Source organism: Astatotilapia calliptera, chromosome 15, assembly GCF_964374335.1.
Source record: "Astatotilapia calliptera chromosome 15, fAstCal68.1, whole genome shotgun sequence".
Classification (NCBI taxonomy): domain Eukaryota; kingdom Metazoa; phylum Chordata; class Actinopteri; order Cichliformes; family Cichlidae; genus Astatotilapia; species Astatotilapia calliptera.
The window spans coordinates 30,094,264-30,117,396 of NC_137436.1; the positions used below are offsets into that span (position 1 = coordinate 30,094,264).

At 40.6% G+C, this 23,133-nt stretch overlaps 1 protein-coding gene across 2 annotated transcripts; it reads left to right on the forward strand.

Moving 5' to 3' along the window:
• The first annotated feature begins 912 nt into the window (after positions 1-912).
• Positions 913-22,365, forward strand: slc5a6a (solute carrier family 5 member 6a). Of its 2 annotated transcripts, none has more exons than XM_026194805.2 (18): positions 913-1,044; positions 9,085-9,186; positions 10,582-10,824; positions 10,926-11,147; positions 11,766-11,831; positions 12,845-12,896; positions 12,997-13,064; positions 13,305-13,459; positions 13,774-13,914; positions 14,021-14,150; positions 14,247-14,335; positions 17,290-17,402; positions 18,118-18,185; positions 18,440-18,526; positions 18,742-18,911; positions 19,096-19,199; positions 21,715-21,836; positions 21,922-22,365. In XM_026194805.2, exons 3-18 carry the CDS (start codon positions 10,699-10,701, stop codon positions 22,129-22,131), a joined length of 1,923 nt encoding a protein of 640 aa, XP_026050590.1. In that variant the 5' UTR covers positions 913-1,044; positions 9,085-9,186; positions 10,582-10,698; the 3' UTR covers positions 22,132-22,365. The 2 variants fall into 2 exon arrangements, with proteins under 2 accessions (XP_026050590.1, XP_026050589.1); XM_026194804.2 differs by lacking the exon at positions 913-1,044 and adding an exon at positions 1,695-1,833.
• The last annotated feature ends 768 nt before the right edge of the window (positions 22,366-23,133 follow it).

Sequence of the window (23,133 nt, forward strand, 5' to 3'; positions counted from 1 at the left end):
ACATGATGATAACAGTGGGTGAAATGTATTCTTAAAGTTAGTTACAGCACTATTAGAAAGTGGCAGAAATGTTCCTGGTAATAAATCGCATACTGTTTAAAGTTGTTTATTTCTCCTTAAATGCTGCCACATATGTAAGAAAAATTACATTTGTGGGTTGCACCTGTGACAAACTTGCCAAATCTTCTCTGCCAATGAAAAACAGCTTCATCTGCTACTGATTGTGTGGGTCACACTGACATGAACAGCACACTCAAGCTGATCTCACATGTGTTCAGTGGGATTGAGGTCAGCATTGTTATGTTGCCGACACCAGAGCAACAGCAGTTTGTCGAATGTACTGGCTCACTCCTAATAACCCTGCAACTTTGTTTTGCAGAACACCAGCTTTAAGTTTTCCTATGGTACAGTCCCTATCCAGGTCAGTCAGATGTGGTATTCTTGGAGCAGACACTGACCCTGTAGCAGGGTCCATGTTCACAGGTGTTGCCAGCTCGGCTAACCTGATTGTCATCACCTGGGATACCCGAAGCTCAGAACAAGAGTCAATATCAGAATAAGCTGTTTGGCATTGGCAGAAAAGACTTGGCTACTTTTGCATGGGAGCAACCTACAAATGTGTTTTCCTTACATGTGGGGCACCATTTAAGAGGAAATAAACAGGCTAAAACATAATGAACCAAACACAAATTTCCTTGCTTTTAAATTTTTGTGCTAAGTTTATCTTTTCCTGCCTGTGTTTGAAGCCAAGGGAATAAAGCAATCAGTTGATGTTATGTACCCTGACTTTCTACAGTATCATCCCTCCTCTGTAGTGCCACCGTTAATTCAGTGAGGCGCATGAGTCACCAGCCGGAAGAGGGGACAGAGATGTGTGCAGCTGCGTATTTACCAATGCGCACTGGGAGCAGTGAAGGATGTCATGGGGTCCGTTTTGATGAATGTCAATAATGCATTGTCTGAACTCGGAGCGAGCGTGTGTCATCGGGGGTATGAATACTGAGAAAATGTCTTCATACTAGCTTTGGATATGGAAAAAGACAGGTAGGATACAACCGTGTGCGTGTGCTCTGTGGGGTGAACGAGGGATATGTCAATGAGTCGGCAAAATCAATCAGCTGCCATTGCCATGGTGATCAATTACCAGCGATGATGACGTGCCCCGGTTCCCCGGTACTGTTGCGGCTGCTCACTGGCATCACGACAAACATCGTCATCATGCCCGAAATGACTGCAACAGTTACAGTGCTCCCATGTTCTGTTGCCTCAATTCATTCCAGGTGGAAAACTAGAGCTCTCAAATCATAGTCTAATATTTAAAGATTTCTAGAGTGCCAGAGCAATCTATTCCCTTCACAGATTTTAGAAAGACTAGTTGTATTGGATTTGGGAAAGGGAAAGAATGGGCTGTGAACGTATTTCAAATAATTGCAAACCATTCATTAGCATTCTGATTTATTCTTCACATTATTAAAGAATTCTTTGGGTTGTGTCTCAGTGGTTTAAATAAAGTTGCCACTGCCAAAGATCTTTATAAGAGCGGCGTCAACAAATTAGCAGGATCTTGTATTTAAGTACCGTTAAGTACAAAGTTGACATGATGGATGGAGTATTTCAATTTTATGAAACTACTTGTGTAACATATTTAGTAGATACCCGGCAGTAATTTAAACCCAATGAAATATATGGAGGTGGTTAGGTTTAATTTTAGTTTACGGGGAGCACGTGAAGGCATCTAGTGTCAAGGATAATGGGAGGTCCTACTCATGAAGTGGCTTCAACCCAGTGATGTGTTGCAATTAGAGCAGGTTGCCAGCGAAGACTCGTCCACAGGTAAGCATGCTGAGCTAATAAATTCACTCAAGAGGAAATATTATCAAGGGGGACTGGTATTCGCTTGTTTAGCTGTCGCCGAGGGCTCTGACAGAGCCGGCTATCAGATTAGTTTCACGTTGGTGCACGCGGTACCAATGTGAAGTTTAGGTCAGGGTGACTGGGAAACAAGACCATGTGGGCGCACTGATCAATATTTACCTGGCTTCGTCTGCTCGTGCTTCTTTAGGGTTAAGTAATGTCTCTTATAGCTATCCTGAAAACAGAACTGCAGCTACGTAGCAAAGGTGAGCCGATTTGGCTAGCTGTGTGGCAGGCAGCTGGAATGAATAAGCGCGTGGGGAGTCTGTAGCCTGCTAATGTGTCCGTGTTTGCGTTTCCAGGTTAATGTTCCTTACTCTGCTGGGAGCAGCATTAAGTGGAAGGTTTTACGTGTGTTTTTATGTTTCACACTTAGCATAACAATACAGCAACCAGCAATTCCACTCAATGTACTGCTTACGGTGGCTTAATTACCCTGTGACGTTCACGTCACTATTAACGTATTCTGAAAATTGTCCGCTCTCAGGTACTCAGAGATAAGTACGGCGAATAATTGTGTTAACGGAGCCTGTCTCTTAATCACAATTTTTATATGTCAACTACAACATCATAAAATATTACATTACAAGAGATCCCTGAACTGGAATTTGATAACTCTGCATTTTTGTTGGGTCTAGGGTAATGGATGTGTGACAACCGTTGTGATTTGACGCTGTATAAATAAAGTTCATTTGTAACGTATTTATTTAAGGACATTCTTCTTTTGCTGCCACATTTAAAGTGTCGTCCAATCTAAGGGTCCGGTTTTCTCAGCTTATCTGTTCTGCTGCCAGTGAGAAACTACACCATACTCTGCAAGCCAGCGTTCCGACACCTCTGGCGTTACGTTACCAGTTATCGCTAAATAATAGCACACTGTCATCATTCACTACAACAACAACACTTGTATTTTCATAACAAAGCTCATTAAGTAGTGATATCAGGGTTGGGGTGTAAAACAATCACTGGTGATTGCTTTATACTCCGCATTGCACTATGCACTTTATCTTTGTTGCTTATAAAAAAACAAATCCACTGTCTCCAGTCTCCGCCCACCCCCTCTTACCTTGATATCTGTGCTCGTGGTGATTCTTTTACAGAGCAGATCAGGCTGTGGCTCAAGGTTTAATGATTACTCACATTATTGGGCTTTTAGGGTAACTGAGATACAAACTCAGCTGGAGACTGTGGCTGCACAAATTCCAGAGATGATGACAGTAGACCAGCTGTGCCTGTGTGTAAACATGGAGCTTGAACATGTACAGTGTCTCTGAAAGTGATGTATTTTTTTTAATGGTCAGTATATACAGTAGTTGTGGATTACCTAATTTCTTATTGTCATAACCTCATATAACTCATGGTCCAGTAGACAAAAGAAGTTAAATATATTTACCAGAACACGCCATTTTTATCCACGAGTCATTTTTCTTATTAAGTTGAGGAATCCTGTGACCTTTGTGCCACTTTTACAACTGACTTTTATATCAAGTGACACACTCAAACTAGGTTTGATCACTAACCGCAATGGTGATTTGGATGGTGACTTGGGCAATATACTTAACCTCGAGTTGCTCCCTTTGCGTTCACTGAATTTTCAATTTCAAATTTATATTGCGTCAAATCACAACAACAGTTGCCTCAAGGTACTTTATATTGTAAGATTGTAGATTGTAAAAACCCAATGATACTACAAAGAAAGCCCCAGCAATCTGATGATTAAAACTAACATACCCAAATCTTATTTAGCCTGTCCGCAGTTGCTACTCCTATACAAGCCACTTTGCAACCCATTTCTGCTCCACAGTTCGTCCTTTTTGTCCTGTGTCCGATTTAATAAATGTTGATCTTTTGTATGCTGGTGTCTTGATGCTGGTTTCACCACCTCCAGCATTTCATTTAATAGGGGCAGAGGTCTTGGAACATGTCAGGAAATGGAAATCGGTGTTTTCTCTTCACTGAAATGGTCCTCACTGTCCAGATAAGTATAAATTTAGAAAGTCACTTGGAAAGGACAAGTTGCACTGAGTTTGGTCAGACTGTCCTTGGAATTGCCTGAAATCAAATTAAAAAAAAAAAAAAAATCTGTTGGATGAACAATCAGTTGGATTTTTCTATTGGAGATTATGTATCTGAATTTCAGGAGCGGGACCACACCTCCAAACACGCTCCTTCCAGTTGCCATCTATATAGGTTCCCCCCAGTTCTGCAAACTGTTGATTCTCGTTTACGTACCCCACCCTTCCTCTGTCCTTGTTCTCAATTCTTTAACTTCTTCACTTCCATTTAGTAGATTTGGATTTGCCAGGCCCGGGAGCCGTTGCCAGTCCCCTTCGAGGCCTTCCCCAAACCGCAGCTCAATTCATGTCCAAGCATTCACCTTTACCTACTAAAACACTGTCAATCCTAAAATGAGGACGTGGGCCCAGCTAGTGATTACACTACAAAGGATAATAGGACATTGGTAGTATTCTTCCCATTTGCCCTGTAGTCCCTATTCTTAATATCCTGTGAAACCTAAGTTGCTTTAAGAGGAATGTTTGTGTTGAACTCTGTCTGATGAGGAGAATGAAAGCGCGTGGGTTGCTTTTAAACGGATTGTACAAAGCATTGGCCCTATTCAGGCGTTGCTCCTGTACAGATGCAAACCTTCCCAGGCTCACCCTTCCTCGCACCACCAAAAAGCAGGTTTCCTTTTTTTTTCTCTACAATTCACACACTACACAAGGATGATGCCACCACCGTAATGTACAATTGTTGTCCCATTGTTGCTAGGCAACCACGACCTCCATGACCTCGTTGTGGTGTTTTGCGTAAGATGGCACAGCCACCGCTGAAAACGCACAGGCACACAGAGCATGGTCTGTAAATGGCCTGTATTTATAAAGCGCTTTACTAGTCCCTAAAGCATGGCTAAATAAATAAGTTTGCGAGATAAGTTCACTGAGACCGTGTACACCATATAAAGGAATTTTCCCATTTTGAAGTAAGTAGGTGAAATAGGCGTTAGCCAACTGGTGCAGAAGTAAATTTCTTGCCATGAGTCTTCCTTCCTATTGAGCAAGCCATTAACTGTACACTATTCAGACTGGAGTAGCATGTGGGGTTGCTGTCAAGTGTCCGGTTAGAGGCCACATAAAGTGAACGTTCTGAGACCCACACAGCATAATTGCAGATGGACATGCAAATGGTTGTCCACGCAGAACTTGTGCACACTTTTTGAGTTACGCAAGTGTAGTCATCAATTTCTAGTGAACTCACGGACAGGAAAAGTACAGTACTGTGCAAAACTCTTGAACCAGCCCTCATTTCTTTATATTTTACTTCCAAGGACCTAGACCTTCTTGTATTTTCATTTTTTTTAAGCACTGGTGTGGACAATAATTCTTCGGTCTTTCGAGCTTTTTCTTTGGACATTGGCTGCTTTTTCAGTCATTTTCAAACCACTCAAAGAATGAACCAGCATTGGCAAAGAACCAATTTTAAATAGTATCTTTCGGCTTTTTATTAGCAGTCTGCTACAAAAGGACATAATTTATTCCAATTTCTTTGGTTGAAAAATCCCACAGATAACAGATGAGCATAAAGTAGTCTTGGACCAATAAGACGATTCTGAAAAACTATTAGTCCAAAATTTGGTAATCTCAGCCCAAAAAAAGAAAAAATGGAGAGAGAGCATAGGATAAAAGTAGCACCAGGCCTAGAAAAACTATCCACAGCATCTGATAGTCATATCCTAAAGACATGACTTAAGGACTGGAGAAATGCTGAAAATTGAGTTGAAGCTGTGTGGGATCATCTCGACAATGTACAGAACAAAAGACCGCCAACATTCAAAGAAGAGCCTAATATAAAGACCTGAGGGGTGGCTTTAAACTTTGCACATTACTGTGTAATTTAGGCTTTGCGGTGGTTCAGCTGGTGTTTATCACAGAGATTCCTTCCTGGTTTCCTTTGGTGACTCTCCATTGTCTTTTCTCTTCGTCTTCTCCCTCTGATTTCTTCTCCCACTAGGTCTGTATTCAGACCTAGTGATAGCTGTGCTGCTCCTCTCTTGGATTTGGGCCTACTGTGGCTGAATAACAACCCCGGAGTAACTAACCTTGGCTACTGTTTGTCAAACTTAAATGTGATTTTTAAACTAAATCAGCAGATTAGCTGTTCTTAAAGCTGTTTTGTTTTTGTTTTTTTTATCATTCAGGGTTTTTTTTATCATTTTTATTCAAGATCAAATATGTCTTATCTTTTACAGTTTTTTGAATATCTTATTCATGCTTTTATCACAACTTGCTTGAACCACTTTGCATGGGCCGTACCAATGCTTCACTCACATGCCTCAGTCATTTCCCACATCCTGGCCTCCTGCCACTGGCTCTTCATTTTTTTAGGGTCCATTTTAAGATTTCATTTGGTTTTAAAACTTTTAAAGGCTCAGTTACAACTTGCATTTCTGAGCTGTTGACTCTGTACATCCCCTTGAGGTTGCAGAGGTCCATAGACCAGCAGCTCCTGGTAATTCCCAAAAGCTTGATTTAAAAAAACAAAAAAACAAACAAGCTGACCAGGCTTTTTCAGGTGTAGCCTTTAAACTTTATAACCATCTTCCTGCCCATGTTGGAGTGCCTCACTCTTAAAACTCATTTTCACTCTTTGGCTTCTAACTCAAATGACAGCACTGGTTACTACCTTGTAGTTTTTGTTTTTATTGTTTTAGTGTTTTGCCATTTGGTATTTTTGTGTTATGCTTTGTCATGCAAAATAAAACTGGATTGGATCATGTATGGGAAAAGCCTGGTATTTTGCACATTGTAAGCTCAGTTGATAGCAAGCACTAAATCTGTGCCGTAAAGGTCATTTCATGTGGATTCGGGTACTCTGATGTGAGACATTTGGATAGCCCCTGCTCATGTCCCATATGGAAAAGAGGTAGAGATCTCTCTATCTCTCTATCTATCTCTCTATCTCATATAAAATATCAATAGAATCACTACTTAAAACCTTTTAAAACTGCATCTACTAACTGCCTGGTGGGCATTTGAATTTGCAAACCAGGATGAACTGTTACGACAGATCTTTATTGCTGTCATGAGTTATTCTGCTCTGTTTTTATACTTGTACCTTTGGTGAGTAGCTTTGCATGATTCCAGTTCAAAATGATCCTCGTTATACTGAGCCTTCTTGAAACCCCTCATTCACTGATTTGAACAAGCCGTCAACAAGGTTGTTGCCCTCGTTTTGCCTCTTGCAATCAGAAGAGCTGTGCAGCTGAGATGAGCATATAAGCAATATTTGCTTTCTGTGATATCATGACTGCAGCTTTCTTTCTTGCTGTGCAGATTGCTGAGGAACAGTATAGCTTTATCAGTTCTTCATTTGCTCAGAGTTGCCCTCAAGCTTGCAGCAGATCTCCAGAGCAGAGCAAGGGCTGCTGTCACCAGCTGTTGTGCCAGACAGTAGAGTTGGAGTTTGACTGCAGTGTGAGAGATTGGAGACAATGGAATAACAAGCACAATAGAAACCTGTCCAGCCTTCCCATAGGGAAACAGAAGAACAAAGGTAGCTGTTTACAAGCTACTTAAAAACAAGAGCGCAATAGTGAGCTAATCATGTTACTGTCCTGAGCAGATGAAGAAATAAAAATAAAAAAATATTCTTGGGTGGCCTGCATGTGGGCAACACTGATATAAAAGTGACCCATTTTGTGTTGTGACATTAAACAGCAGCATTGTAACTCTGCTCTGCGTTATGAGGCCTTTTGAATGAAACACTGGCAGCTGCTTCTGTTCCCAACCTGTCACAGCTGTGTATATTAGACATAATGAGCCACTGGGATATAAGTGGGATTTAAGAACATGTTTTATTGGCCAGTGTTTGATCAAACCAGCTGAGACTATTACACAGACGTGTGCGTGAGTGAGTGAGTGAGTGAGAGAGAGAGAGAGAGAGAGAGAGAGAGAGACTGGACTGACACACACACACCTTCATACACCAAGATGCTTTCTGCACAATGCTCAGTCTTTTGCACATTTCTATTGCACTTATGTGTCTGCACTGTCTTTGTTTTGTTTGCAATTTTTGCACATTGCACTTTATATAAACCTGTGTTGATTGTCTGTTATGTCATATGTAACACCACAGTCTTGGAGGAATGTTGTTTATTTTCATTGTGTACTGTACCACTGCACATGGTTGGAATGACAATAAAGCCACTTGACTTGATCTTTAAAGACATTCTCACACATCTAGTGTCACTCCTGCTAATCCTTCCCGAGCTTGTCTTTTAAAAGTTGCTAGAATGGAAACAAACAAGCGCTCCAGCCATGAAAAACTCAGTAGCCCCATCTAGATCTTTCACTACTTGTCATTTGAAACATTTGAACTTCAGGTGCCATTTACTGCTGCCAACATATGAAGATGTATCAAGTAGCTTTCTGAAGAGCAGCTGAGCAGGTGTCCATGTGAAAGTGGTATTTGTGTAAAGGCAGACAGTGACATTCCAGATGGAAATCTCATAATCCTTGAAAAGCAGTCGGTGTCAACAATGCTGGCAGTTTCCTAAAGCACCACTTTTTCTTCTCCTTTTTTTTTTTTTTTTTTTTCTTTTAGTAAGTTGCTCTCACACATTCTTTACTATCTGATCAGACAGTTAACCTTTGATCAGCTGTTGGGTGACACATTAGACACAAACAAAAACTGATGTTTCCACACAGCAGGACCTCATGGTTAAACTAAGTAATTGAGACTGACAAAGTCTCGCTCTTTGCTCTGTGTTCTTAGCCCGACCTTTTTGCAATCAGCTGCCCTTCAGCTTTTTCTTGTCATAAGAAGTGTGGGATAGTGCAGCTCAACACGCTGTGAGAAAGCAACAGCAAGAAAGAAAAGCTGGTTTAATATGTAGAGGAGAGGGAGGAATATTTTCAGTTGAGCGCTGCATGGAGTGAAAATGCAGGGGGAGGAACAATGGGAGAATCATTTTTTTCAGCATTAAACAAAGTACAGGGAACACGATTGTGTGTCTTGTTAAAGCATAATAACATGTTGGATTTTATTTGGTGAAATTAATCCTTATATATTGAATCCTTTGTAATAATATTGTGCGAGATCATTTGTCTTACTTGCTTCACAGGGGCTGCTTTTTTAAAAACATACAGAGTTTCTCCTCTGTCTTCACAGTTCTCATGTTTGACTGCTGTGACAAGGCAGGATACGTCCTCCAGTAAACCTTAAGTGAGGGTGTTGAGTGTCTGTCAGCCTGCAGCAGCTCAGTCTCAATAGGTACAGTCATTTCTTCTTTTCCCATAATTTTGTTTGTGGTATTTGTTTGTTTGGGGTTTTTTTTGATACCTAAGAATTGCATTAAGACTGACACAGAAACGGTTACATCATGATGCATAGATATTAAATCTTAGCAGACGAATAGAAACCACTCGTGTCATATGTAACTCAGCAGGTTAAACTGTCATAATGAGTATATATCAGGCATTTATTTGCATCATAGATGGTATAAAAAGATAGCTATATAACTTCCAGATCTGAAAAGTTAAACCAAAGCACAATTGCCTAAAACCTGCTGTTCTTAGTGGGCACCAGGAGATGATTACTGTTGATGCAAATGGATTTATGGGAAAATGGGCCTCTGTCCTGACCTCTGTAAATATCTCACTGTTGAGTTTATCATGGGCTCAGTCACACATTTCTGCTCCTGTTGAATAAAATATTAGGTGCATTTTATAAATTTTGCTATTTCTTAGTGTCATAAAGGAGCATATTGAGGTACCATATGCTCATTGGTGAATAACTTGTGATTAATTAGTTGCCAGTGAGTGTGGTCTTACATCCATCTTTTTTTTATTTATGGTTGATGCACACCCTCGACGGAGAGGCCAAAATGTTTCTGGAGAAGTGCTTGAGAGATATGTGAGGAGATCTCATAAGAAATTCCAGCAAGCCCAAAGCCGGCCCTACTCAGGCTTCTGTGCAGAAGATTATGATTCAAAGAAAACTGAAGAAATGTTAATGAATTTCAATCCTTTAAATTCCAGAAAGCTAATAACAACTTTGAGTGAGGGAGAGTGTGGGGACTCAGTGGAATAAGTATTACACACTAGATGAGACAGTATCCTTTCACTAGCAAGAGCAACTAGTTATTGAATGACTAACCTGAACTGTGTCTTAATGGAAACTTTCCAGACCAGATTCTCCAAAAAGTTTGTTTGTAGTAAAAAAAAAATAATAATAATAATAATAATTATAATAATAAATAAATAAATAAAAAATAAAAATGTAAAAGCACCAGACAGCAGAGCATCTGGAAATTTGAATGGTAATTATAGGCAGTGGATCATCTCTGTATCAGCATGGATGAGTGTTAGAGCTGGCAGTAATGCTGGAGTCTTGTCTGGAGATTTGTTAGTCGCACCAAAGCGAAACATCTGTATACACGGTTTTTGCAAAATTTTTACAAACCACGCACTCCTGTTTCTGTTCAAACCCCAACTCTTTGTTACCAAACTCACAAAAACTGTCCCTTCAGATTTGTTATTTTTGCATACAACATCTCGATGCCTCTGCTGCCTCAGTATATTTCTGAGCTGCTGCCCATGCTTCCTCCAGGTTTCAAGTTGGATAAATAACTTTACATCCTTTCCTACTTCCTCTTGTTTTCTCCAGCTCTCAGCAGGTCTCCCTTTGGGTGAGGTGTTCTCTCTGACATTGTCATCTCAGCCTCTCAGAGGCTGTGCTTCCAAAGGCCTTCACTCTCTCAGCCCCTCCACGTCTGTGCTCATCATGGGGGAGGTGGTGCAGATGCACTTCACCACGGTGGACTATGTCATTTTTGCCTTGCTGCTGGTGGCCTCAGCTGGCATTGGCCTCTTTTATGCCTTCTCTGGGGGACGCCAGCGCACAACACAAGTATGATTTTTTTTTTTTTTTTTTTTATTGAAAGAGTACAAAGTCAATTTTCCTTTTTAAATGTTAATAAAGATTTGTGACGCCTGTGCTGTTTGCCACAGGAGTTCCTGATGGCTGACCGCTCGATGAGCTGCCTGCCTGTGTCCCTCTCCCTGCTGGCCACGTTTCAGTCAGCTGTGGCCATCCTGGGTGCTCCATCTGAGGTGTACACATTTGGGACAGAGTACTGGTTTCTGGGATGCTCCTATTTCCTGGGTCTTCTCATTCCAGCTCATGTATTCATACCAGTCTTTTACAGACTGCGACTGTCCAGTGCTTACGAGGTATTCACAAGAACAGTTAACATGATTACACACCTGTATCTGGCCTTTACTGTTTGTGTTGTCTTGTTTTTGCTTTGTCATTGTCGTAAGTTTCCTTGGGTTAATCTCTTATCTCTCACACACACCGTAAACAAGACAATGAACAACCATCAGGCACTTGTAGTTTGACCTGACTTGGTCTCTGTTTTCTAAAATGATTATTAATTGTAATCTTTTTTTTTCCTCTGCATTTTTCAGTTTTGCACTCTCTCAGCACACTTTTTTTTTCTATTTTTGCCTTTCTCAAGTATGATCTCAGAGCTTAACATTCTTATCTGTCTTATCTGTGTTACCCCTGACACATTCACATCAGAGAAACAAATGTCCTTGCCTCAAGAATCTACGTCTCTCTTTATCTAAACTCCACTCACTTCTGGTGCTTCACTACAAATTAACTGGACAAATGACTGATGTCTAAGCCGAAGATCAGAACTTAAACAACCATTTCTGATCCTCAGTAAACATCTAATGTGCTGAATGCATATTACAGGCTGTCTCTGAGATGATATGTGGTTAGATTTTTGATTTTGCTCTTTTTTTTTTTTCTTTTTTTTTTCTTTTACATTCTTTCTTCGACAGTATCTGGAACTGCGATTTAACAAGACTGTTCGCATATGTGGGACTGCGACCTTCATCTTTCAGATGGTATTTTTATGGTTTATTTGTGAATCCTTATGAATAAGTGATGTTTTAATGTGCAATAGATACCCAGTGAAAGCTTAAATCATCTGAAACAGAGATCATATATTGCAGATTATTCTACATTTATATATCTACAGTAACTAGTAAACCGGTATTACAGTTGTCTTTAAATCAGTCTTATTGCTTTGAGCTGTTTTTAGTCACATCATCATGAGAATTTCCAGATGCAATGCAAAATCTTTACCCACCCACTGCACTGGATCACACAGCACAATCAGTTAACACTGGGCTTCACAGTTCAACTTTATGTGCTATTTAACACCGGTAGCTTGTGCCAACAATTAATAAGGAAAAAAGAAATAAAAATTCTAAAAACTCCCAACAGACCCATGGTGAGTTAGTTGAGTCTGGGGATGCGTTAGAGTAAAGGTGTTGTGGTTGTGACACCAGTGCTCGCTGTACTGTGAGATAATCATTAGTCTCTGTGTACGGCAACATCAGGCTCCACATAAAACATTGTTTTCCTAACTTTGTATAATCTAACAAAATTCAAGAATAGATCTCTGATAATGGAATTTGTTAGTAAAACAATAAATGAAAAGCGGACCAAAATAAACAAGAACCACTCCAAGAGTTCAAACCTCCACCGAGGCAGCTCACTCTCTAGGCGGCGTAATATTAGATATTGATTTGTGAATTTGACTGGCTCATTGCAACACCTTGATACTTTACTTTTCCAATCGTTTTTTTCCCCAACAATTTTTCCAAATAAACAAAACGCATAAGAACAGAATACATGAAGAATAGTTTTCTTTGTCTTTTCTTCAGATCATGTACAGACCTTTAGAGTGTAAGACCATATCGTTTATCTTTTAAAAGATGACCCAGGCTGATAAGCCTGCCCTGTACAGTGTATTTAAAAGAGCTTTATCAGTGAACTCCAAAATATGACCTCTGAACTGTGTTCTTTTTCTGGGAGCCTTACTCTTCTATATTGTTGGTTTCTTCCTCTGCAGGTCATTTATATGGGAGTAGTCTTATATGCTCCAGCACTAGCTCTTAATGCAGGTAATGCATGGGCCATTACTTCATTTTTCATGTTAGGTCACACCTAGAAGGTTGGACAACCTGTTGCAGTGTTCAATGTTTTCGTTCTGTTCAAATGCAGTGACAGGATTTGACCTATGGGGGGCAGTGCTGGCTATGGGATTGGTGTGCACTCTGTATACTGCTTTGGTAAGTCTAAATTCACCAATCTTAAGACACATTTATCAGTTTGTCATTTTGACAAAACAAGTCTTTTAAAAGATTTTCTCCAGCTGCAGCTTATATATTTCATAAGAACAAATCCTTACTAAGCAAAGGAGTGAAAAACACTGGAAAAAGCTTAGGCAAACTTAGGAAGTTCAGATGAGATTACTTGTAATGATGAACATTATGGTCCGATGTTAATCTGCTACTGTTCCTGTCTCCCAGGGGGGGCTGAAAGCAGTGATGTGGACCGACGTGTTCCAGACGGTGGTCATGTTTGCGGGCCAACTGGCAGTCATCGTGGTGGGGACTAGTCAGGCAGGAGGAATAGCAGAGGTCTGGAGGAAAGCCATCAACGGTAGCCGTATTTCTGGACTAGAGTAAGTAGTTTGCATATTTGAAAGGCAACTAAATTAAAGGAGTTCTGCTTCACTCAATGACACCAGGTAGAAAACAGGAGGTAAAAATGGAATTCACTGATTCGCAAATGTCACAAGTCCATATTTTATTTACAGCGGAACATAGAAAGACAAAAAAGAATGAGCTGGAGTCAATAATCGCATGATCGGGTATAAAAAGAGCTTCTTAGAGAGGCAGAGTTTCTCAGAGGTTCACCAATCTGCCAAAAGTACTGCCTTTACATATTTTGGAACTACTTCTTGCAAAGGAGCTCTTTCACTCTCTACCTTTGTAGCCTGAACCCCAACCCTCTGGAGCGCCACACCTTCTGGACACTTGGTGTTGGGGGGGTCTTCCTGATGTTGGCTCTGTACGGTGTGAACCAAGCCCAGGTCCAGAGATACCTCAGTTCCCGCACAGAGAAAGAAGCTGTCATGTGAGTAACATGAAGTTGTCAGAAAAAGCTTTGCTAACGCCTTCTGTTTAAAAACCACTAAACCCTATTGATAACCATCTGTTTGTCACCCATCGTGCCTTTCCAGGTCCTGCTACGTAGTCTTTCCATGCCAGCAGGTTGTCCTGTGTTTAGGATGTCTCATGGGTCTGGTCATGTTTGCTCGCTATGGAGAAGACAGCCCTCTGGATAAGGGTTATGTCACGACTAATGATCAGGTGAGCTCTTATTTCATCTTTAAAAGTATCAGTAAATTATTATTAATGTTTTAGATCTAATGTTAAGTTTCTTTTTTTTTTTTTTTTTTTTTTTAGATGGTGCTGTACTTTGTGATGGATGTGTTCAGAGATCTGCCTGGGCTTCCGGGGCTGTTTGTGGCCTGCCTCTTCAGTGGAGCACTCAGGTGATTAACCCAAGAACCACGACTGATGGTCGGGATTCACACACCCTTACACACTCTGTGTTATGACTGATTTAAGGTATTGTCATCTATTATCTCTTAATGTTAAAAATCATAGGTTACAGAGTACATCACATGTTGTGTGAATCCATGTTGTATTCACTTTAGCAATTAAGCTAACAGAATATATAACAGGACATTTGATTCATGGAGAGATTGTTTGGTTTCTGGGATTAAATCAGAACTTCAGCTATCTGTCCCTGGTGTTTACCAGATGTTTATTCAAACTAATTTGGTAGCCTTTTTGACTATGTTCATGAGACTACTCACAAAAATCGAGATTAACCACTACCAGATGGGTGCAGAATGGCCATAGTACAGCAAGCTGGCTAACCTAATCTTACTTGCTAACATCCATAGCAAAATCATGTGTCTGTGGAAATTCTAGTTGGCTAAACTACTAGAATAGTGTGATCCTTGAGATTAACTATATATGATGTACAAAGGTATATTGACTGCAGTTCACTATGTTATTAATTGCACTGGTGTCATTATTAACAGTTGTTTCCTGGAAGTTTTTCAGAGCACTTTAAATAGAGGTTGTGTTTCTTGGATTCGTCTATTTATTCGTGGCACTGATGACACTGCATACAGGGCTAGATTTTTGTGGCATTCTGCTGTGAAAATGGTATAAATGTATTTTTTTTTTTAAGTCTTAAATTGTGTTTTTAAAAAGTGTTCTGCAAACTTAAAAGTAGATGACCGCTGAAAACTTGGTCGCAATCCTTCCTGTATCAGCTTTTATAGCTGGTTACTACCTTACCACCCAGGCAGAACTACAAATGGTGTTTTAACTTATTCATGTTATTTATACAGTGGGGCAAAAAAGTATTTAGTCAGCCACCGACTGTGCAAGTTCCCCCACTTAAAATGATGACAGAGGTCAGTAATTTGCACCAGAGGTACACTTCAACTGTGAGAGACAGAATGTGAAAAAAAAATCCATGAATCCACATGGTAGGATTTGTAAAGAATTTATTCGTAAATCAGGGTGGAAAATAAGTATTTGGTCAATAACAAAAATACAACTCAATACTTTGTTATTGCCAACAAAGGTTATGTTACAGAGGTCAAACGTTTACTATAGGTCTTTACCAGGTTTGCACACACAGTAGCTGGTATTTTGGCCCATTCCTCCATGCAGATCTTCTCGAGAGCAGTGATGTTTTGGGGCTGTCGCCGAGCAACACGGACTTTCAACTCCCGCCACAGATTTTCTATGGGGTTGAGGTCTGGAGACTGGCTAGGCCACTCCAGGACTTTCAAATGCTTCTTACGGAGCCACTCCTTTGTTGCCCGGGCGGTGTGTTTTGGATCATTGTCATGTTGGAAGACCCAGCCTCGTTTCATCTTCAAAGTTCTCACTGATGGAAGGAGGTTTTGGCCAAAATCTCACGATACATGGCCCCATTCACTCTGTCCTTAACACGGATCAGTCGTCCTGTCCCCTTGGCAGAAAAACAGCCCCATAGCATGATGTTTCCACCCCCATGCTACACAGTAGGTATGGTGTTCTTGGGATGCAACTCAGTATTCTTCTTCCTCCAAACACGACGAGTTGAGTTTATACCAAAAAGTTCTACTTTGGTTTCATCTGACCACATCTGACATTCTCCCAATCCTCTGCTGTATCATCCATGTGGTCTCTGGCAAACTTCAGACGGGCCTGGACATGCACTGGCTTCAGCAGCGGAACACGTCTGGCACTGCGGGATTTGATTCCCTGCCGTTGTAGTGTGTTACTGATGGTGACCTTTGTTACTTTGGTCCCAGCTCTCTGCAGGTCATTCACCAGGTCCCCCCATGTGGTTCTGGGATCTTTGCTCACCGTTCTCCTGATCATTTTGACCCCACGGGATCAGATCTTGCGTGGAGCCCCACATCGAGGGAGATTATCAGTGGTCTTTTATGTCTTCCATTTTCTGATGATTGCTCCCACAGTTGATTTTTTTCACACCAAGCTGCTTGCCTATTGTAGATTCACTCTTCCCTGTCTGGTGCATGTCTACAATACTTTTCCTGGTGTCCTTCGAAAGCTCTTTGGTCTTGGCCATGGCGGAGTTTGGAGTCTGACTGTTTGAGGCTGTGGACAGGTGTCTTTTATACAGATGATGGGTTCAAACAGGTACCATTCATACAGGTAACGAGTGGGGGACAGAAAAGCTTCTTACAGAAGACGTTACAGGTCTGTGAGGGCCAGAGATTTTCCTTGTTTGAGGTGACCAAATACTTATTTTCCACCCTGATTTACAAATAAATTCTTTACAAATCCTACCATGTGAATTCATGGATTTTTTTTTCACATTCTGTCTCTCACAGTTGAAGTGTACCTCTGGTGCAAATTACTGACCTCTGTCATCATTTTAAGTGGGGGAACTTGCACAATCGGTGGCTGACTAAATACTTTTTTGCCCCACTGTAACCCTCGGGCTGAACCCAGTACTTTTTTTTTTTTTTTTTTTAATTACGAGTTTTGGCAATAACAAGTCAGGCTGGCAAAGGCTATGCTGCTTTATCAAAATGTCAAGCAGCTGTTATTCAGTGTGTGTGTGTGTGTGTGTGTGTGTGTGTGTGTGTGTTGTACTTGTAGCACTCAATCACAAGGCATGTCATTACCCTTTTAAGTTGGTTATTAAACAATAAAATCTAGTATATAAAAACATATTGAGTCCATGTTAACACTTTTACATGCATAGTTATCAGCTTTACTTTGATGTGCAGCCCAAAAAAATGAGTATCAGCAACTCTCACCTGAATAGATCTCACTGTAAAAGTCAGGCGTATGAGATGATGGCGTTCTGGTTCCTGGAGGCTTGTGCAGTGCAGATGTGTTTAAGCCACCCTTAACTTTCACTTAAACCGGTTTGTTTGTTTGATTGTTTGTTTTCTTCTTCTAGCACTATTTCGTCAGCCTTCAATTCCTTAGCAACGGTAACTATGGAGGACCTGATTAAACCTCATTTTCCAAATATGACTGAAAGCAAGGCCACGCTGCTGTCCAAAGGACTCGGTGAGACAAGTAGTGGAGTTTTGTTTTCTCATCTTTGCTCTAAACATGCAGTTATGTTGGAGTTCAAGTACTGTTGTGTGACTTTAATCTGGGATTGTGTTTTTGTTTGGGGTAAAGAATAATTCACATTTTACTTGCATGCTTAATGGATTCGAGCGAATATAGCCCTTTTCTACTCTACTGCAAGCCTCGTTCATTCAAGTGCTTTTATCTAACATTGACACTCCCGTGGACACATCAGGTCTGACCCCCCCACTACCTTCTGAGCCAAATGCTTTTATTCTGGTATTAGTAGTAGATGTTTTCATTTTACTTGAGTGTACTAGTGTTGTTTTATTATCTTAATGTCGGCGTATTCTACTCCATATTTTTAGAGTAGGGTATCTAGGTCAAGAAATCCTTATTTATTCTTAACTAGGGTTTGGTGTAGGCCCTCATTCACGGTCTAAAACGAGTATCAAGTCTTTCCCTGTTCTAGACAAAGCTGCTGTGCTCATAGCCAGAATTGTGCTATCAAACAATAAAAATCATAGCAGAGAACAGACTCAGTCTGCAGCAATCTGAAGTCTGATCTAGCAATTCACATAAGTATGTGTGTGTGTCTTTACCAGAGTAAAGATGCCATACAGTCCATGCTTTGCTTTTTACTTGTGGTTCTAAATACTTGAAGTTGGAGGTGTAACCACTGTGTGCTTGTTTTTCATCTGCTCCACAGCCCTGGGTTATGGTCTGGTGTGTCTGGCTATGGCCTACATTGCTTCTATAATGGGATCTATGCTGCAGGTAACTGTTCATCAAAAAGTTTGAAAATGCTTTATTACATTTAAGTGAATTGAGAAGTTTTGGAAAGTGAATGGTGGTAATCATGGCACTGGTTTAAAAAAAAAAAAAAGACTATTCATACAAGACAGTTGTCAACTTTCTGCAGAATATTAAAAGCAACAACACAGAGACACTAAGTATTTAGTATTCATTATTGTGATTTGACCTACAGTTTGTTTGTTTGTTTTTAATTAGTTCTTCTTGTGTGTCCTCAGGCAGCTTTCAGTATCTTTGGCATGGTTGGCGGACCCCTGCTGGGACTCTTCTGTTTGGGAATGTTCTTCCCCTGGGCAAACCCCATTGTGAGTCCTGTTTTAACTTGGGGCTACTAATAATTCAGTGTCTGTGAAGGTTCTCAGTCATCCAGGTCATCGTAGTCTAAGGAGCTTGGAAAGAAAAGTGTCTGGACTTCTTTTGGTTGCTTGAAAAGACTACTAATAAGTCAGTGTTTGAAACGGCTTTTGTTGTTATTTTTGTGGTCACACATAAATTGACACTGCTTCTGTCCTCCTGTCAGGGTGCAGTGGTTGGGTTGGTATCGGGCCTTGTCATGGCTTTCTGGATTGGCATCGGGAGCTTTGTGATGCGCATGTCTGTTCCCACGCCAGCACCTGCACTCAACGCCACTGCTCTGCCACTGTTTGATAACATAACTACCACTGTCATGAACACCACAGCCAAGTCAGGGTAACACATTTCATCTCAAGATAAACCACTTTAAATATGGTTTAGTAGTGTTGAGTGCTGGTTGATTGTACAGATGACCAAAGTTTGATGTTATAAATATCAGTCAGCATGGACAGTAGGGCCAGCAAGAGGGAGGTCATTTAAACTGTTGTTTTTTTGTGTGTCTCTTTATTCCCTCTCTCAGGTCAGCTGGTGTGAAGGCACTCTACTCATTGTCCTACATGTGGTACAGCGCTCATAACTCAGCCACTGTGGTGGTGGTGGGACTGATAGTTAGCCTGCTAACAGGTATACACATGTAGCTGTAGTCTGTGTCACAAATGGTTTACATCGTCTGTTATATAACCTTATTGTTTCTTTCCTCTTTTCCACTAACCCAGTGGACACCTTGATTCCCCAGCCAACTTGGCCAATATAATGACTCTGCCATTAATGTTAGAGAATTGGCTCCATTTACAGGATATGACTAGCTAGGAAAACTTTAGCATTAGCCACTTTTGTGTTACAACTCTAATCATAAATTATTATTCTGCGTCATTATATTTAAACCAAAAACTGATTTTGACCAGTACTAATTAATAATTTAACATTAACTTTGGGATTTTTTTTGACCTGTGAAATGACCAATACACTCATAACTCTCACATATAGGTGTGATGTGCTGTTGACTAAATGTTGTCTTAGCTAGCGTAGCATAATGGAATTGCGTATTCATTGCACCATGTTGGCATTCTGGTCATATAGCTAATGTGTACACTATAAGAACCTTTGCCCATAAAGCATATGGATGCTAGTGTTGGAAAGGTTACTTTCAACACTACAGATTACAGAATACATGCCCCAAAATGTATTTTGTAACGTATTCCGTTATGTTACTCAATGAGAGTAACGTATTCTGAATACTTTGATAATATAATAGGTAATCCATTTTTTTTAAACTACGTGAACGTACTATTGCTGTGTGAATTATTACTTTTACTGAAGGTTACTCGCCATACCAACACCGACTAGATTTTTAAATCTTAATATAAAATGAGTAACAGTAGGGTGGACGGCTACAGTAAGGCTGCACTTTTTGCAGCGCTCTCGTATAGAAAACTGTTTCACGCGTATATAAAACATGTCCGTAGTAAAGGGACCTCTGGCTAATACGTCGGGCTCGTAGCCGAAAACTAGCTTTACTTTTTTTTCTGGGTCAACTTTGCTAGCGAGAGACAGAGAGAGGTGTTGAAAGGCTGCTTCAACAAAACTTATTGTTTCAGAGAAAAACACCAAAAAAAAGTGTACAGTCGAGTCTTAATCCGGTTGTTCAGTGATGACGCGACGAATCCTACTTCCGGGTCTAAAGTAGTCTGCGTTTAATATGGCTTTTGTGTTGTTAACATGCTTAATGTTATGTATTTTCTTCTATTTGATCTCAAAAAGCTCCTAAAACAGTCAGTGATCACTGTTGACCTCCCTCGGCTTTTATTACCGCTAATCATTTATTTAAGCTCAGTTTTTAAAACCTTAGGATGTAACTACAGCCCAGCCCATGCAGCAGTATATGAATGACTGACCTCGTATTGTGGATGGATTATCTCAGTTGTTCTCCTGGCTGAAGTTTGGTCCTTTTACAGCATCCTGCCATGCGATTACATTTGTTCCTGACCACCGAGAACACTCACGTTAACTTTTATCGAGTGGAAAAAAGTTAGCTTGTTTATATTATGCTAACATAGCTGTGTCGCTAGCGGTCACGTAGCACATCATTATATAGCAGCTAGCCCAACTTCAGTAACCCTACAAACGTCACTGCTGTTTAGTTTTCTGTCTTCATTTATGCTGGAAGTGATAACAGAGCTGTACGTTTTAATTTGTTTCCAAAACCCCGCAGTCAGGACATGCTATATTGTATTTAGATAGAAGCTAGCGAGCTAACTCCCTGCTAACTTCTAACTCCGTTAAATGTCATAAATTCCGTTTTCATGGATGCCTGGATGTTAAACTCAATTGTTACACCTGGTAGAGCAGAACGCTGATCATTTTATTAAGGATGAAAGACTTTAGACAGTTTTTCAACTCTCAGTAATGCCATAGTGATCGTTTGATATATGGACCTGCAGCGGCGTTTAGACCCAGACACTGCTAGTGACGTCAGACTGAACAACCGGATAGCTTACTTACAACTGGGCTCGTCAGGCACTCTTTTTGGCTGCAGTGGTTATTATTATATTTGCATACTTCCATCTCCCGCTTCTGGTCGATGACAACTCGTACTTTTCGACTCTCCTTTTTCTCCCTCCTCGCGCTCACAAACACATAACGAGTATGGCAGTCCATTCTCCCTGCAGCACGGACTACACTGCCCATTCTTTAGATAGCCCTAAAGAATGCAGCTTCTATTGCCTTCATATTAAATCATTTTTGTGAATAATTCTTTAAAATATTTCAAGTAATATGCCGCAAGTAGGGGTGACATGGGCCACGAGATTGAGACACAGGCATTAGAGCCTCTTAATGCATGTTTTGTTTGGGCCGTGGAAACCAAAAATAGAGAGGGCATAGTCGAACATATGAAACGGGAAAATACAGCCGTGTAATCCCTTTATTTCAGCAAAGTAACTGTATTCTGAATACCACCTTTTTAAATGGTAACTGTAAAGGAGTTACTCATATTTTGTATTTTAAATACCTAACACCAGTACATTTATTCCATTACTCCCCAACATTGTTTATGGGTTACAGAAACTGTGTGATTTCTTCTGATAAGGTCCAGTCAGCCTCTTCTGCACATATCACCCTGTTACTGTCATCATACTAGGGCCTATGAAAGAGAAGGAGCTGACCCCGGGCACAGTGTACCCCGTCCTGGGCACGCTGCTCTTTTTTCTGCCCGACCGCTACAGAGAAAAGCTTTGCTGTATCACTCCTCTGGCTCAGAAGGTAACCTCATATTTCCACTTGTTTCCACTTTTGTTCGTCTTTCAGTATTTGTGCTTTCAATAGTGTGTTTACCCTTGTTGGCCAGCCCACACAAAGCAAGACACAGCCTTATCAAATGGCCCAAAAGGACCGCAACGGAGAAGCTTATTCCAAAGAAGACACTGTCACAGAGGAGAAGGAGATGGAGAGCGACAGAGCACAGACGGAGGAGGACGACTCGGAGGATTCGAGGGCTTGGCCCTCGTGCCGGCTGACGGCTCACACGGTTCACACGGTTCAGGAGACAGCCTTGTGATCCTCTTTTTCTTTTTTGATGCACAAATACACTTTCAGACCAACTGCTACTCTGTGCAGTCTCTCTCTCTTGGTGAGAAGTGCAACAGATTAAAAAAAAAAAAAAAAATCAGCAATGATTCTGTGGCACTAAATTTGAGTGTTGCTACTCACAATTATTTTTCTTAAACAACTTCAAATGAGCTTCTGCCAGGCTGGAACTGAGCTTTGGAAGCACAGGCATCAGCAGAACTCCACCGGTTATTCTCCATTTGTAACAGGCTTTTTAGACATGTCCCCACAGGTTCAGTCTGAAGTAACAGACTGGGCGGCTTTCATGTTTGTGCTCGACAAAAAACAGAATCAGCTAGTTAACAGATACTTAATATAAAATGTGTTATTTTTATAGAGATGCTGGAAGCACAAATTCTAGAACATGTACAAGAGAAAATAATAAAAGTAAAACAGACTGAACTTTAACAGAGGGCATGACAGGTTTGTGCTTCTATGATAGTGTAGTGTCTTAACAGGACCTCTGTTTGAATAGTCACCTTCTAGCTGCTAATGTAGATGTCTAAATATAAGTCCGTTAAAGTAGAGCTGCGAACTCTGATGAGGGCAGAGAGGGAGTCTCCAGCTGGCAGTGAAATTGGATGGAGCTCAGTAAATCCTTAACTTTACTCCAGTGTTCCTACACTGGGACAATATAACCTGCTCAGCGTATTTAAAAGAGCCCAATATCATCCATAACCTTCACACATTTAGCACTACTTTTATGTTCCAGTTTAAAATCCCAGTCAGTAAATGCACTGAATACTAATTGTAGTAAGTAGTCGTTGTGCTCTGCTGCGTCAGATACACAAAACTGCACAAACACTCCCAGCATCCTTTTCTGATGAGCTGCTTGAAGAGATGCTGATAAATATAAACAGTAGTTCAGTTTTTTTTCCACAGTTTTAATATGAACTTTAATCTTGTCCAGAGAAGACTTTAAATTTAAAATTTTTAATGTTTTGAATTTGAT